Source organism: Canis aureus, chromosome X, assembly GCF_053574225.1.
Source record: "Canis aureus isolate CA01 chromosome X, VMU_Caureus_v.1.0, whole genome shotgun sequence".
Lineage (NCBI taxonomy): Eukaryota > Metazoa > Chordata > Mammalia > Carnivora > Canidae > Canis > Canis aureus.
This window is the reverse complement of record NC_135649.1, coordinates 13,907,066-13,924,121: the sequence shown is the minus strand read 5'-3', so window position 1 is coordinate 13,924,121 and position 17,056 is coordinate 13,907,066. Positions and strand designations below refer to the sequence as shown.

The 17,056-nt window shown below is 37.7% G+C and overlaps 1 protein-coding gene across 8 annotated transcripts in view; it reads right to left on the bottom strand.

The window, feature by feature from the left end:
- ATP11C (ATPase phospholipid transporting 11C (ATP11C blood group)) overlaps window positions 1-17,056 on the bottom strand; it is a 194,406-nt gene that overhangs the window by 84,550 nt on the left and 92,800 nt on the right. For all 8 annotated transcript variants that reach the window (XR_013374938.1, XR_013374937.1, XM_077889005.1 and 5 more), the window contains 4 exons: window positions 11,016-11,135; window positions 5,230-5,319; window positions 2,782-2,862; window positions 793-900 (listed from right to left, as the gene is read on the bottom strand). Coding sequence is in view for 6 of the 8 variants with exons in the window: in XM_077889005.1 (XP_077745131.1) it covers window positions 793-900; window positions 2,782-2,862; window positions 5,230-5,319; window positions 11,016-11,135 (399 nt within the window). In the remaining 2 variants the exon portion in view is untranslated. The remainder of the gene's footprint in view (window positions 1-792; window positions 901-2,781; window positions 2,863-5,229; window positions 5,320-11,015; window positions 11,136-17,056) is intronic.

Here is a 17,056-nt window from a genome sequence, read left to right as displayed (position 1 = left end):
TGGAAAACAACTTGGTGGTTCGTGAAAAAGTTGAACAAAGAACTACCATATTATGGGGGCACCTGGGTAGCTCAGTGGTTGAGCGTGTGCCTTTGGCTCAGGTCAGTGATCCCGATCAAGTCCTGCATCAGGCTCCCTGCAGGGAGCCTGCTTCTCCCTCTGCCTGTGTCTCTGCCCCTCTCTGTGTCTCTCTCATGAATAAATAAATAAAATCTTAAAAAAAAAAGAACTACCGTATCATGTAGCAATTCTACTCCTAGGTATGTATCCCAAAGAATTGAAAACAGGTGTTCAACAAAAACCTGTCCATGAATGTTCATACTAGCAATGTTCATACTAGCCAACACATGGAAAAACCCCCAAATGTCCATCAACTGATGAATGGATAAGGAAAAGATGGTATAGCCATATGATGGAATATTTAACCATAAAAGGCAAGAATTACTAATATTGCCACAATAAGAAGAGATCTTGAAAACATTACATTAAGTGAGAGAAAGCAGACACAAAAGGCCACATAGTATCTGATTCCATTTATATGAAATAATCTAGAATAGGTAAATCCATAGAGACAGAAAGAAGATTAGTGGTTGCCAGGGCCTGGGAGAGGGAGGAATGTGGCCTGACTACTTAATGCCTATGGGGGTTACCTTTTGGGGTGATGAAAATGTTCTGGAACTAGATCGTGTTGATGTTTGCATTACAATGTGAATGTACTAAATGTCACTAAATTGTAATTTTAAAATGCCATGTTTTTAACGCAATAAAAAAAAGAATGAACTACAAAAATACCTTGATTTTTTCACTCTCTTTTCTCACTCTCTTTGCATTTTCAATAATGTAAACGGTACTCTTGTTGACTTCGTTGTCAGCTCTGTGTCTTAGCCAATCCTCATATCCCTAGAACAAAAATAACTACAGTCAAGCTCACATAATGCAATGAAGTTGTTAATAAATTTCAATAGCCCCCTCCATGAGTCACCAGTAGATATTTATACTTATAGTATTAATCTCAACGCAGAGTGCTAAAGAGACAACATTGTACATTTTTACAGCCAAAACTAAGACATGCTTTTAAAATACCCCTTAGGTAAACAAAAATCTTTTACTGTGTTAAAAGATTTCTCTATTCTACAGATAAGTATCAATGAAAACACAAGCATCAGAAGAACCTTAATATTCTTCAACTGTAAAAGGCTATGATTTATTCTTCTAATTCTACTCTTATTCAAGTTAATGTTAATTTCTCTACTTTTTAATTTGACAATTTTTTTCTGGGTTTTATTTTCTTACAGCTCTATCACTTAAAAATATTCTTCCGTAGCAGATTGTTGAGAGTGATCATCGCTGAGGAAATATAATTTCTCCCCAGGGATAGAGAACAGAAAAGGCAAGTTAGGATTACTTTGGCAGAGAATCCATGATAAGTTTTGGAGGTCAACAGTTAAACTTCTCCACTGACTTGGTAGTTAAGGAAACTGTAAATTGGTATTCATTTTTTAGAGTTGAAAGTAATCAGGGAAAAGTCTAATGGCTCATTTTAGTTTGGGTTTTTGTATGAAGTAAATTTAAGCCAAAAGAACTAAGGAACTAAGGAAGGAGGATGTTCATTTGTTTGAGCATGACCTCTTCTCCTTTTTTTACAACACTTTGCTTTTTTTCCTTATAATAATGTACCTTTTCAAACATAACTGTTTGAAAATCTCTTGATCGCCTTCCGCTTTTTTTTTTAACCAGTGCTATATTCATTCCTGTTCTGTCCCTCTTTATGACAATGCTAGGCTATCACTTCCTGTGGCACTTTCTGTGATGTCAGTGAGCAAAGAAAAGCCCTAACATGAACTAGTATAGGGAGTAAAATGAATCAGTAAGAGCTTTTGTAAACCATACAGGCTATTCTTGGAGCCAGCAATTCTATGATGTTAAAGAAAAATAATCCTAACAGCCTAAGGGAAAGAACATTCCAAAAGTCTTTATTTAGCAACCAAACACTTGATAAAATATTCTTGCAGTTCCTGGTAGGCAAGATAGAAGACCAGATAACCCCGGAGAGGAAAGGTAACCTTGTTCAAAATACCATTAAGCAGACCTTCTTTTTCGAAGTTCTTTAGGATACTTCTAAAGCTCTTTGGTGAATAGCGTCTAAAAGTATGTTTGCAATTAGTCAGGTCCTATGGACAGTCCCAGTACACAACAAACACTGCTAACTCACCTTTTACCTCGTTTCCCATTTCCACTTTCAATTCCATGTGGAATTTTTCAAGTGTACTATCATATAAAATGTTCAAAATACTTCAAAGACATCGGCATAGAAACCATGGTAATTGTCACCTTTGATGAAAAACAAGAACAAAAGTCTCCTCTGCCTACCACCCACTTCGGCAGTCTCAGGGAAGACAACAAAGTATTTATGCTTTTGAGTTCTCTGCTTTAGGCAATCATAACAAAAATTCATGAGAATGGGAGTTTTCAAGAAAGATCCACCACCCCGAAAAAAGACTTATGCACAGTAAAAATTCACCTCTCATTTCCTGACTGAGCTGTACCTTCTTCTTTCTTTTAGGGTTATAACCCCACAAAACAAATACTGGGGGGAAAAGGGGCAAAAGAAAATAAAGATGCACCTTACAGTCATTTTCATGTTTTCCATAGGAATCAAATATAAACTAAATCCATCAAAGGTGCTGCCCACTCTATATAAATATGAAAAAGGACCTTTGACCTTGAAATTCAAAGCGGAAGGGACTGACACACAGGCATAATTGTAAATAAGAAATTTACCTGTTTGATGGCTGTAACAGTTATCACAAAGAAAAGTGGAAGTCCACTGGTAACTGGGCTAGTTGGTGTGTCTACTGTGACCTAGGTAAAGAAATTAAATTGAATGTAAATTGAAAACAAGCCATTCGCTTGCATGCAGGACTCATATGTTGCAACCATTTCAGGCAAAAATACAGATAAAACATACTCTGGTAGCAGGGTCAATGTCAACTTTCATTAAAACAAAAGCAATCCACAGATCATTTAGTTTAAGGAAACAGTTCTAATTCAGGCTTAGTTTTCATTCCAATTTGGATTAACTTCTTCAATGAAATATAACCAATCATTTACCATCTCTTTGTTGAGTACCATTCTTTCAGGCCCTGTGCTAGAATCGGCTAGGCTCTAGAGATGTTGCTTTAAATAAGATAGAGAATAGGCCCTGCCCTTGTAAAGCTGGCAGCTTACAGGAAAACGTAGACATTAAAACAAGTGACAATGCTGAAATCTAAAGAGTAAAACAGAAGTGAACTAGATGAAGAACGGTCTTTCAGGCAGTGGACAGCATATACCATGTCTCTATGGTAGGAGGGAGGGGGGCACAAGTGAAGAAATAAAGGAAGCCAGAAGCCAGAGAGTGTGGTATAAGCTGGGGCTAGAGAGGGACACAGAGGCAAGACCAAGGAGGGCCCTCTGGCCAGAGTTCATTGTTTGTCCCACAGCAGGAAATAACAGAAGCTTTTAGGCAAGGAGGGGTCACATGAACAGAACTACATTTTGAAAAGCTCATTCTCCCTGGTTTGTGCAAAACAGAACAGAAGCGTGAAGGTGGGGGTGTTCATGTAGGAGGCTACTGCCATAATCCAGGTAAAAGATGATGGCTTGGGCAAGGGGAGGCAGCAGTAGACATGGAAAGAACTTCCAGAGATATTCAGGGGTGAAATGGTAAGAATGGCAAGGGACTTCTTGTCAGAGTCATTAAAGATGACTTTTAAGTGTCTGGTCAACATGACTGGGTAGATGTTGTCATTTGGTGAAACAACAAATACTGAGAGAGAACTAGACCTGAGGGGCAAAAGACCAAGAGTTCAACCTGCCCCCACAACTCTCTCTCATCTCTAATCCCCATCCAGGCGGGTCTCTGCCTCATACCCTGAGTTAGAGACACAGGCTTTGACATGGCTCTGTGCCTTCATGCACGACCTGATATACCAATCTGGCATTCTTCACCAGTACGCTTGCTCTAATCTCTAAGGCTTAGTTCAGATGTCATCTACTCTTTAAAGTCTTCATACGCTTTTCCTGGTTGGAAAGACATAATAACTTCCACCGTGTCCCCATAGCATGTTGCTTGTGCTACTTTCAGGACTTTGTACCGCATTAAATTAAATGATTACATGACTGTAACATAAATCCCTTAAGGAGAGAAAAGCCGTATCTTGATCTTCATGGTATCTGCTAGAATCTTTATTATTTGGAATACTGCAAGGCACATAGTAGGTGCTTGGTATACATTCACTGAACCGAAATGAACTGTGCTGCATGCAACAAATAGTGACTCTTCTGAGCCTGTGTATGCAGTTTATTTTATCCTGTTCTGTAAGATATTTTACCATGGATCTAGAGTAGCTCCTTTTCAAATGCCCCATCATTTAAGACTGAAATTAGCTCTTTCCCATATCACAACCCAGATTAGTTTTAAGTAGCAGGACTAAATTAAATTACAGTACCATTTACTCAAAGACTCAAAGTGGATAAACAGAAGCACTTAACATTAACAAGGCATTTGAGCAATTTCATTGGGATGTTTCTGCTTCGTTTAAAAAATGAAATGACAAAAAAACAATACCCTTCCTGTAAAACATTTTCTGGGGGCAATTTCAGCGCTGGAAAACTTGTAATAGCTCATAGACTTAAAGATGGAAGACGCAATTTAAGATGTCTAAAATTTAAAATACAAAACATTAAAATCTTTAAAAAAAAAAAACAAAACATTAGCAGGAACACAGAGAAGATCAAGTCTACCACGCTTTCGCACTTAAAAATAAATGAATGAGGAAGAACAAAACTGGCATCAGGAACAAAAGCGATAAATTTTCAATTAAGCTGAATCTGGTGTTTAACAAAGTAAAACTATTAATTTGAACTATTTTCAATTTTAAAGATGCCATTGCATTTAATGGTACACAGTATATGTCCTTCTAGGATGAACAAAGATATGAAATCCATGAAAGTTTTTAAAGAAAGTTAACATATTCTCAACAGGTTTTCTACTAAAAATTCTACTTAAGAAATAAATAAAATCATACAAATCTTAAAATGTAATATTAGTACTTTAAAAAGTTTTATTAAAACAAACCCCAAAACATCTTTTTAGACACAGGGCATTTTAAAGTTAGAAACGGACTGAAAATTTATTTGGAGTAATTAAGTTTCTCAGAGGGCAGTGGCTGTTTATGGAGCTCTTACCTGCACGAGGAAAATGATGAGAAAATAAAAATTTGCAATTCTTCTAAACTGTTCAAATAGATTCTTTGGGAGGAAATTCCAAAGTGTATACTGTATAGGAGGAAGAAAAAAAAGAGTATTATTAGGAAGGAAACTTGAAAAATCCTAGTAACAACTCACATGGGCCAGATTATCACAACACTTTGAAAACAGGTTAAAACCCAGATCACACACACACAAATAAGCATATACTTAGAGGTATATACCTTATAAGAAACAAAGTTTTCACTTGGAGTTACTACAATTGGGCCATCTAGACCCCAACCTTTGCTTTCCCTGACCTAAATTAGGTTCCTTGTTAGGTGTTCTCATGCCATCCTATACTTCCTTGATAATACTCGTGATAGTTTATATAGTAGACACTCAATAAATTAGTCGGATGAATGAATGAACAAATTAATCCCTCTGGCTCAGCTAACAATTGGAGTCTGGATCATCATCAATAGAAGTCTGTCCCTATCAGGACCCACCCCCACCACCCCCTCCATCATAGTTGAGGTGTACACACTCTCGGTCATAGAGGGCTTTCACTTTAATCAACAAAATACCACCCTGGGCTTTGGTAACTGGTAATAGGTTAAAGGTTCAATGCTAAGTAAGTACATGGGCAGGAGAAGAAAACTCTTGGGCCCACCATCAAATCACATAGACTTTCTCACTACTATCTTTTTTTTTTTTTAATTTATGATAGTCACACAGAGAGAGAGAGAGAGGCAGAGACATAGGCAGAGGGAGAAGCAGGCTCCATGCACTGGGAGCCCGACGTGGGATTCGATCCCGGGACTCCAGGATCGCGCCCTGGGCCAAAGGCAAGCGCCAAACCGCTGCGCCACCCAGGGATCCCTCTCACTACTATCTTAAGCTCAAGGAGAGTCATTTAAAAATCAGTATAAGAAGTTACACTTTCCAGCTATCTTAATAAAGACCAGAAACCAGAAAGAAAGGTTTCCTAACCTAAAAGATCTAAATTTATATTTAATGATCTCTACCACAAATATGGTGAGAAAATACACATTTAAATTAGGTGACTGAAAATTAATTAATTAATTAATTAATTAGGTGATTGAAGGGCAGCCCTGGTGGCGCAGCGGTTTAGTGCCACCTTCAGCCCAGGGCATGATCCTGGAGACCTGGGATCGAGTCCCACATCGGGCTCCCTGCATGGAGCCTGTTTCTCCCTCTGCCTCTCTCTGCGTGTGTCTCTCATGAATAAATAAATAAAATCTTAAAAAAAAAATTAGGTGAATGAAATGCCAAAGTTGCAGATCATGACACACGTACGTGAATTTATTGCTAACCTTTCTTTAAAAGGCTTATGGGTTCAAGATTCAGGGAATCCTAAGAAAATGAAGATAGAGGCAAACATATCCAGTAAAGGAGATGCATTGCAACCAAAAGCTAACCTAGAAGCTTCCCCCCAGGATTGATGGGAGTGCCCCAAGGAAGCCCATGTAAAATGAAGTACAAAATTAAAACGAGATACCACCTCACACCTGTCACAATGGCTAGAACAGAAAACATAAACAATAGGTGTTGTCAAAGATGAGGAGAAAAACAAACCGTTCCCCTTGCACTGTTGGTAGGAATGAAAACTGGTGCAGTAACCGAAGAAAACAGTATGGAGGGTCCTCAAAAAGTTAAAAATAGAACTGCCCTATGTTCCAGTCCTCATACTATTGGGCATTTACCCTCAAAATACAAAACACACTAATATAAGGGGATACATGTAGCCCTATGTTTATGGCAGTATTATTTATAATAGCCAAATTATGGAAGCAGGCCAGGTGTCCATTGATAAACAGATAAAGAAGAGGTGGCATATATACACAATGGAATATTATTCAGCCACAAAAAGGACAAAATCTTGCCATTAGGAATACCATAGATGGAGCTACAGTATAATGCTAAATGAAATAAGTCAGAGAAAGACAAATAGCATGACAAATAGCATTTTACTCATTTGTGTAGTTTATGAAACAAAACACAGGTAAAAAAGAGAGAGAGTCAAACCAAGAAATACTCTTAACTGTAGAGAACAAACTGCTGGTTCCCTGAGGAGAGAGGGTTGGGGGGATGGGAGAGCTAGGTGATGGGGATGAAGGAAGGCACCTGTCATGATGAGCACAGGGTGATGTATGGAAGTGCTGGATGGCTACACCACACACCCGAAACTAATATAACACCGTATGCTAACTATGCTGGAGTTTAAAAACTTAATAAACAACAATGAAAAATGAAGTACAGAATTGTGTGGATATGCATCAGTTGGGGGAATAGAATCCACTTTTTATTAGGTTCCCAAGACAGCTTATAACCAAAACCAAAAGGGATCAAAACCACTGGTCCAGTCACTTCGAAGCTAATGTAGTCCAGGATCAGCACTTAACTGTCCCCAATGACTTAAGATCAATTTTCTAAAACAATAAGCTAAACTCCCACAACAAGCTAACAGCTGAGCTTCTGGCTTGTTGACCTTCTGTTCCCTAACTAAGGGGTTTTCAATTAAACAAACAAACATCAGGGACTGTTAGAGTCCTCTGTGGGGTGTTAACACATCAAAAGGGAACATTTCTGTTGTTTCTAGGCCCCCACTGTTTGTTTACCACTGTTTTAACTTATTAAATGAACTGCTTCCTTGGGGAACTCTGATTATTACCACATAATAGTTACCTATTCCTATATGCCCTCTTCTTTCTTTTATCAGCTCATGAGCTGTTAAGTCAGGGAACATATCACAAGCCCCCTTAGCACAGCTGCCTAGAACAAGAAATCCTAATCTTAAGTCCTGGCTATTTACTCCACTGCTCATTACCAATGTGAAGCAGAATTTTCTCTTTTTGAAAGTGCCACTCTTTCTCCCAGAAATTCAAGAGTAAAGGGAGTAACCAGAACATCACCACACTAGGATCTAGTAACTTAAGCTAAAAAGGCACCATCCAGGGAGTTTGAAAAGATTCAAAGATATCTCCAATAAATTCTACTGATGATCTGAGTTTTAAAATAAGGGAGAATGCTAGCGTAATTTTAGTCTTGAAACTTCAATTCAAGACAGTCTTTCACACAGGAGTTCTAAATTTAACCTGGGCATACCTTCAAAGAGTTAGGTGGAGCTCACTGATTCTTAACCCACTGAAGCACCTTCAAGATTGAGGCTCAGAATTTTTAAAGAAAAAACTGTGTAATGGGGAAATAAATGATGAAAACAAAACATCCTATAGATCCTAGCAGTACGTAATCAGTGCTCTTTTTGCTACAGAAGGGGATTTCCAAATTTCGTATCAGCTACAAAATTCTGGTGATTCCCAAAGGTTCCTGCTGACTGTATTTGAGTAGGAAGGCTGCAGAGAACAAGTTTTTCTATAGAAAGTATTGTGTTTCCCAAAGAGGAAAAGAACACTAATTTTATCAGTCAGTAGAATTTAAAGCAGGTCAAAGTGTTTATCTTCAGTGTTCCCTGCATTAATAAGACCTATTCCCAATGTTACACTGGCATTACTGATGGCATTTGTAAACAAAAAGCACCCATTAAGAGAAAAGTGATTTCTATTACGAAAGAGTTAAATAAGGAAATCAGCACTTGCTACAGAGTTGGAAGGCAGTTAACATATGCTATAAATTGTACATTTCTTCAATTAAAAGATTCTGGTAAAAATAACAGACAGCCAAAAGACAAAGTGGAGAAGGAAACATTCAAATTATGGAAATACTGTTCTCTCCAGAATGGACCCAAAGGCCTCTTTTAAAGAGAGATGACTCCACATAATCAAAACACACGAGACGGAGGGAATCACTAGTACTGCTCAGGATTGTATAATAATTCTAATCACAGAAATATAAATTAACAGTACCAGCTACCACTTCCTGAGTCATTTCTATAGGCCAAACACAGTGTTTAAATGCTTTTTGTGGATTCCTTTATTTGATCCTCACCACAATCCTCTGATGTAAGTACTGTTAATATCCCCATTTGACAGATAAGAAAATTGAGACACAAAGTTTCAATGACTTAAATTCAAACCCAGGTGTTCTGTCTACAAGGATGAAACTTTTTTTTTTTTGAAACTCTTTACTATTACACTGTACATACACTATCCTCTTCTAATTATTGATTGTATTAAGATTTCATGCTTTTTCTGCAGCTAGTATAATATCAATTCCTCTTTTTCTGCTCTAGAGCTTTTATGAAAAAGCAGACCACTGGTAAACTAAATGACTAGTAAACTGGAAAAACTGTAAACATGTAATATTTACAGAGAAGGGATCCCTGGGTGGCGCGGCGGTTTGGCGCCTGCCTTTGGCCCAGGGCGTGATCCTGGAGACCCGGGATCGAATCCCACATCGGGCTCCCGGTGCATGGAGCCTGCTTCTCCCTCTGCCTGTGTCTCTGCCTCTCTCTATTTCTCTGTGACTATCATAAATAAATAAAAATTAAAAAAAAAATTTAAAAAAAAAATATTTACAGAGAAAAGAGAGATATTAGTCTATCAATGTAGAAATGTTCACTTCTTTATTCTTTTTTTTTCACTTCTTTATTCTTATTTTGAAAACATATATACAGATACAGAGGGATATATATATGCAAATCTGTTCAGAAACAATCTTTGTCCCATGAGCTCTTGACTATTAAAAAAAAAAGATCCTAATGCATTGTTTGGCCTACTGGAAAACTGAAGCTTGATAAAATAGGAGAAATATTATATTAAATATGAAAAGATTTGACAATTAAATAGAGTCTTCTAGGTCTTTTGGAATGTGAAATCAGGAAGTTATTTTACAACAAAATGGTTATCATTAGTTCAACAAAAGTCACTTTACCATCAGTGTGTTACATTATCATCTTCCACATAAAACACTATGGAAAACAGTAATTCCCTAGAAAGTGTTTTATATCTTACTTGAGGCAAAATAAGAGAGAAAACTGAAAAAGGAGCCCCAATACCACAATGCTGTGAAAGGGCTCTTTATTCTGAGCCACCAGATCTTATAAAGCAGATCTGTTCCTGGCTTTATCACTAACTCTTGCTTGGTGATCATGGCACTAACTTAATTTTTCCGGGTTTGCTATCTCCTTCTGTAGAGTCAGCAAATTGAACAGATAATCTCTCAGGATCTTTCAGTTCTCCAAGTCTATGATTCTGAGTCAAAGGACAATTCACTATCCCAGGCATAAGTATAAAAACTTCTGGCTGAGGACAGATTTTCTACCATAAGGTTAAAGATGAACAGGAAATAGACATTTTATCCAAATACATTCAGAGTGTTCTATAAGCCAATAGATACATGCTCATTAGGCAACAGTTTTCACTCATTCTGTCCATATTTTACATGTTAATCTCCTAAAACAAGACAGTGATACTTTTTTTTTTAAAGATTTATTTAATTTATTTATTTATGATAGTCACACACACAGAGAGAGAGAGAGAGAGGCAGAGACATATGCAGAGGGAGAAGCAGGCCCCATGCACCAGGAGCCCGATGTGGGATTTGATCCCGGGTCTCCAGGATCGCGCCCTGGGCCAAAGGCAGGCGCTAAACCGCTGCGCCACCCAGGGATCCCCCAAAGTGATACTTTTTAAGAAAAATAGCCTTTTGGTGGAATAATTACCACAGTTGGTAGATGGTACAGGTGTACATTCATATATGCATATATAAATACACCAGCTTCCTTGGAAGCATAAATAAGTGCATTATCTGGCTCACTATATGAATCACTACATGTATCTATTGAATTAAAAAAAACAACTTACCTTAGATGAGACTATTCTATTATCACAAAATCTTTGTGCAATGTAAGCTTCTGTTTCTGAAACTGGATGATTGCCAACAAACACTGTGCGTGTACCAACTCTTTTCTCTTCTCCAGCACACTGACCAAGAGAAAGGGGGGAAAAGTCAGTTTCTTACCACATTTGTCCATGCTTCTACTGAGTTCCAAATTCTTGCCTAAGTACCAGGGAGGGGAGAAAACCTTGTTAGGCCATTCAAACTCCACTAGGCTCTTAGTTGCTGACTTACTAAAGATTAGCTTGAGACAACTCTTCTGAGGCCAACCCTGCTATTTTAAAATGTTTAAATTAAAAGAAATCCTAGAAAAAGTTTTACTGCCATTTTTATTTCTTACACAAAATCTCAACCATCACCATCATAGCAACACACTCCCTTAAAAAAGTCAGATTGGGAATATTTATTTATCATACAACAATTGGAGACAATCTTGCCTTTTTTGAAGACAATTCCTTACCAGAGGACACAAAACAGAATGCAGATTACTTCTAAACAGAAAATAATTACTTGTAAGTACAGAGAAACGGCTGTCTCTAATGATGATCAACTATTTCTTCAAAGAAAAGTTGTAGTTCTTTGGTTTTAAAGGAAAGACATCCTTTGTGATTTCTCAGAGCCTACTGTCAAAAAGTCCCATTTCACACAATATATCTCTAATGCCCCTTTTACATTTTAATTTTTTATTTATTTTTTTTAGAGAGGGAGACAGGGATGGAGAGAAGAGAGAGAATCCCAAACTGGCTCCACGTCCAGCACAGAACCCAGTGTGGGGCTTGATCTCAAAACCCTGGGATCATGACCCCAGCCAAAATCAAGTTGGTTGCCTAACCAAATGAGCCACCCAGGTGCCCCTCACCTTTATATTTTTTATTTTTTTTTATTTTTTATTTTTTTATTTTTTTATTTTTTTTTTATGATAGTCACAGAGAGAGAAAGAGAGAGAGGCAGAGACATAGGCAGAGGGAGAAGCAGGCTCCATGCAACGGGAGCCTGATGTGGGATTCGATCCCGGGTCTCCAGGATCGCGCCCTGGGCCAAAGGCAGGCACCAAACCGCTGCGCCACCCAGGGATCCCTCCTTTATATTTTTTAAAAGTAGTTTCGCTGAATCTAAAAGTTCCAAGGCTGAGTTCCATTTTACTGCACATCCTTTTATTTCACTGAGACTTTACTCCATTTTTTCTTTTTAAAGATTCTCCAATAAATTTATTTTGCAAACTTTTGTATTTTGTTTTATTGGCTTACAATGTTACAAAGAGAAAAATGTATATAATTTTGAAAGCTGAACTAACTTATCATTTTAACATGAATTCAGATACCCTTTAGTTTATTTCTAGTTGACCTTCAAATGCAGCAGCTCATGAGTTTAGTGTTAAGTATTCTTACCACCCTATCGTACCCTGTCACTGAGTCAGAGGTTCAAGATGGAGATATATATACAAAACGCATAAACACGCATAAATAAGTCTTTTATGAAGTAAACAAATCTTCTCTAATGTAAATAACGGTTCCCTTTTAGAACTTTCTATATCCAGTTCAGGCCTTTTCTGAAATTGGGATATTCACACTTATTAGTGTTTATCTCTTTGCAAACTCTAATTCTTGAGAGCAGCATTTTTCTTATTGATCTGAAAAGAATGGAGTATGGAAGGTCAAACAGGAAAAATCACCTCAAATGATCAAAACAGAAGAGGTCTGAAAAATATTTAATAGTGCTGGAAGAAAAATTTTAAGTACAGATTCTATTGAAAACATTGATAGGCAAAGGAATAGCTTGGGATCATTACCAGAAACTCAGATTTTTTTTCAGTTAATTAAAACCAAGCATTAGTTTTATTTAGGAAGATACATTGTCTTTGAATTAAGAATGAAAGGATTGTACGATTTAATTTCTATATAAATAACTGTTTGAATAAACAAAACATCAATATAAACAGTAGTATAGCAAGAAAATAAATTTGGCAGAAATAATTACTCAACCAGTAGCAATAATTAAGACAACCATTTGAAAGTTCTATATACCAAGAATGAAAAAAATGTTACAAGATTTTACAGCATACAACTGAATTCTAATTCATTACTATTATACTTATTTCTTCTTCAGTATTAATGAACTGACATATCTCCTACCAATTCACTGTGTTTATTATGTGAACCATCACATGCAGGAAAGTCTTAGAATGCCAACACCTACAATAAGTAGCTTTAACAAGACAAAAATCTTCAATGTTTATTTCTTTAATGTTTATTAATCCCAAAACCACTTTGTGATTTTCCTTTTGAATTTTAAGTTTAATCAAGCTTGGGGCAACTGGGTGGCACTGCCATTAAGCGCCAGACTCTTGGGTTTCGGCTCAGGTCATGATGTTAGGGTCCAGAGATAGAGCCCTGCCACAGGCTCCCCGCTCAGCCTCAAGTCCACTTCTGTTCCTCCCTCTCCCTCTGCCCCTCCCATCCTGTGCTCCCTCACTCTCTCAAATAAATCTTAAAAAAAAAAAAAAAAGATTAATCAAGCTATTCTGTTTTTTTTCTTTGAGAGGAATGGACAAATTGCAAGGTAACTAAGTAGTGCAAGTACACTAAAGGCAGGCAATAACTGAAGCCATTCTGAAACTGTGAGCTGAGTAGAGCCGTAATGATCTTGGGACTGGGTGCTGCTTTAGATCTGGGAAGCTGCACAGTCCTTGCCAGCAGCAACCACTCCTCTCTGAGACCCACTGCTCTCCAGCTGAGCTGCCACGCCTCTACTTTGTTTTCTTAAATCAGGGTAATACACTTTTAAAAAAAAGATTTTATTTGACAGAGTGAAATAGAGCACAAGCAGAGGGAGGAGCAGAGGGAGAGGGAGAAGCAGGCTCCCAACTGAGCAGGGCACCTGAGGTGGGGCTCCATCCCAGGATCCCGGGATCATGACCTGAGCCCAAGGCAGACTCTTAGCCAACTGCGACTGTGCCACCCAAGCTCCTCGGGATAATAAACTTTCTTATAACCCACTGAGCTACCTAGGTGCCTCTGGGATTGTTTCCTTTGATGGTAGTGTATTATCATGTTTGAGACAACCATATATTTAACTCAAAAAAAAAAAGATAGGAACTAATATCCACATATTTCTATTATTTTTTTAAAAAGAGAATTCCCTAACCCAGAAAGTTTTGAAGTATGTAGGCTCAAAGATTTTCCTTCCATTTGATGACATATTTAAAAGTCAAAGATGTAATAATCCTGACCCCGAAGTAATAATTTTAAACAAGACTACTTAGAGACTGCAAAGTTCTCCAAATGTCTGTTTGGATGTATTTCAATTTGAATTCCTGTACCTTATATTGATATTAGAAGGTAAATGATTTTTTAGTTTAAAAAAGTAAAAATCAACCAAAAGTATACATAAGACCTCTTGACTCATGATTTTCATTAAAGCTTATTAAATAGTTATTTACTGGGGTACTGCTTTCAAACTCTGTATGGAATCAATCAAAAAGTAATTGGGGGGATCCCTGGGTGGCTCGGCGGTTTAGTGCCGCCTTCAGCCCAGGATCGTGTCCCACGTCGGGCTCCCTGCATGGAGCCTGCTTCTCCCTCTGCCTGTGTCTCTGCCTCTCTCTCTCTCTCTCTCTCTCTCTCTCTCTCTCTGTCTATCGTGAATAAATAAATAAAATCTGGGGATCCCTGGGTGGCGCAGTGGTTTGGCGCCTGCCTTTGGCCCAGGGCGCGATCCTGGAGACCCGGGATCAAATCCCACATCAGGCTCCCGGTGCATGGAGCCTGCTTCTCCCTCTGCCTATGTCTCTGCCTCTCTCTCTTTCTCTCTCTGTGACTATCATAAATAAATTTAAAAAAATTAAAAAAAAAAAATAAATAAATAAATAAAATCTTTAAAAGAAAAAAGTAATTGGGATAAATTCAAGTAGGAGATATTTAGGAGATTTTATATATGTATTTATACATATAAATAAATAAAAGGGTTATGTGTGTCTGTATAGATACATAAAAAATATATACATCTATATAAGTGTATAGATAGATATAAAGGGGTAAAAGGGTAACTTCTAGATTTCTACCCTGGCATGGATGAACAGATCTCTATCCATGGCAATGTGGAAAAAGTATTTGTGCTAGACAGCTTAGCTGATTACCCACTTGCCAAAAGACAGGGCATTAGAACTGACTGTATAAGGTCCTTCTCATGCTAAGACTGCATGGTAAATTTTCAAGCAGTTCCTGGTTATTGTTCCAATAAACAATACTTTTATCAGAATGGCAGCTATAGGAGCGCCTAGGTGGCTTAGTCGGTTAACCATCTGTCTGCCTTCCATTCAAGTCACGATCTCATGGGTTGTGAAATCTAGCCCTGCACTGGGCACCCTGCTCAGCAGGGAGTGTACTTCTCTCTCTCCCTCTGCCCCTCCCCCATGCTCATGCATCCTCTTTCTAATAAATGAATAAATAAAATCTTAAAAAAAAAGAATGGTAGTTATATACATTTTGATTCAGGGATTGACTTCTTTGTTTGCAACTGTTAATACAAAATCTGACATACCTTACTGATAAGAGCACTAAACTTTCCATAATATCCATTTTGCAAAATGTAAACAGAAAGTTGAGTACACCTTGCTAAATAAAGTATAGCTTGTTCTGCTTCTGCTTCACCCTTACCCCCACCTGTTCCAAGTTATGGTGTTCACTGTAGTCTCTACAACAGACCTGAACCTTATAATGTATAGATTTGAATCACAGAAATTGTCAAATTACTTGACAATTCTGTATATACATATGTATGTACATATACATACTGCAATTTACAACCCTCAACATTTGTATGATTGTTTTGTTTTTCACACAACCAAGAAGAGGCTATAGAGTAAATAAGGAAGAGTTACCTTTTATGTCAGTTCTCAGATCATTCTACAAATGGAAAAGGAGGAAGGAGAAAAGGAAAAGAGGTAGAGGGTCAGTGAAAGAGGATGTTTTCTGCACTGCTAATATAGATTGTTCCCCTCGATTAACAGTGGCCACTGATTAACTTCAAAACAAAAATGAACTAGTAGTTCCCCAATTCTGAATGGTCTTCAACTTTCTTCTCTGGCAGGTAATAGCATTCCAGACAACAAAAGGAAAGAACAAGCATAACACAATTTTCCAGGCACATAATATTTTTATCAATTCCCTACATCTGAATGGCATTTTACAGTTTTACTAAGAGCTTTCCCCATACATTATTTCTCTGATCACTTTCAAATAAGGCCTGTGTGACTTCTATCCCTATTTAAGTTGGAGAAAATGGATTGAAATTGCTGTGTAGGCTTGGGAGGGTGGGGGAGGAGATCCTGGCAGTGATCACTGTTAGATGATGAAAGAGGGGTCTGAGAGGAGTTGTATAATGTCCACTCCTGAGGATTTTTTTTTTTTTAAAAGAACAAAGTCTCTTCAGCCCAGGCAAGTTTGGATTTGCAGCTACCTGTGACTGGGGCTGGAGTGTGGTGAAATAGAGGACTTTTCCATGCCTGCTTCACCCTAAAATCTGAAGAACCAGCAATTTCTGGTGGAATTTGCTCTAACTTATAACATTGTTTAGTTTGCATAGAAATGGCAGCGCTGAACTCATGCATAAATTTCACTGTACTTTTCCACTTGCTGCCAATGTGGAGTGTTAAAACAGTGGTTTTGGGTTCCTGTGATTGTGAATAATGTGGGTACCTTAGCCAGGGCAGAGAAACTCCAAATAGGAATCATAAAAACATTTCTCTTTTGGATGGCACATGATGTAGTCTGGAGTGGGAGTGTATGATTCCTGCCACCTCAAAATGAATTTTAATTCATTAAGAGTCCATCCTGTGTTGAACTGCTTCCCATCCAAATGTCCTCAGAAATGGCATTTTAAAAAAGCTGACATATGCTGGCACAGATTCTATTTTAACAGCACATCATACACTAGAATAAAAAGTATGGAAAAATATTAAAAAGGATATTTATAATATAGGAGTTAACAGAGAAAGCAATTCAATGTT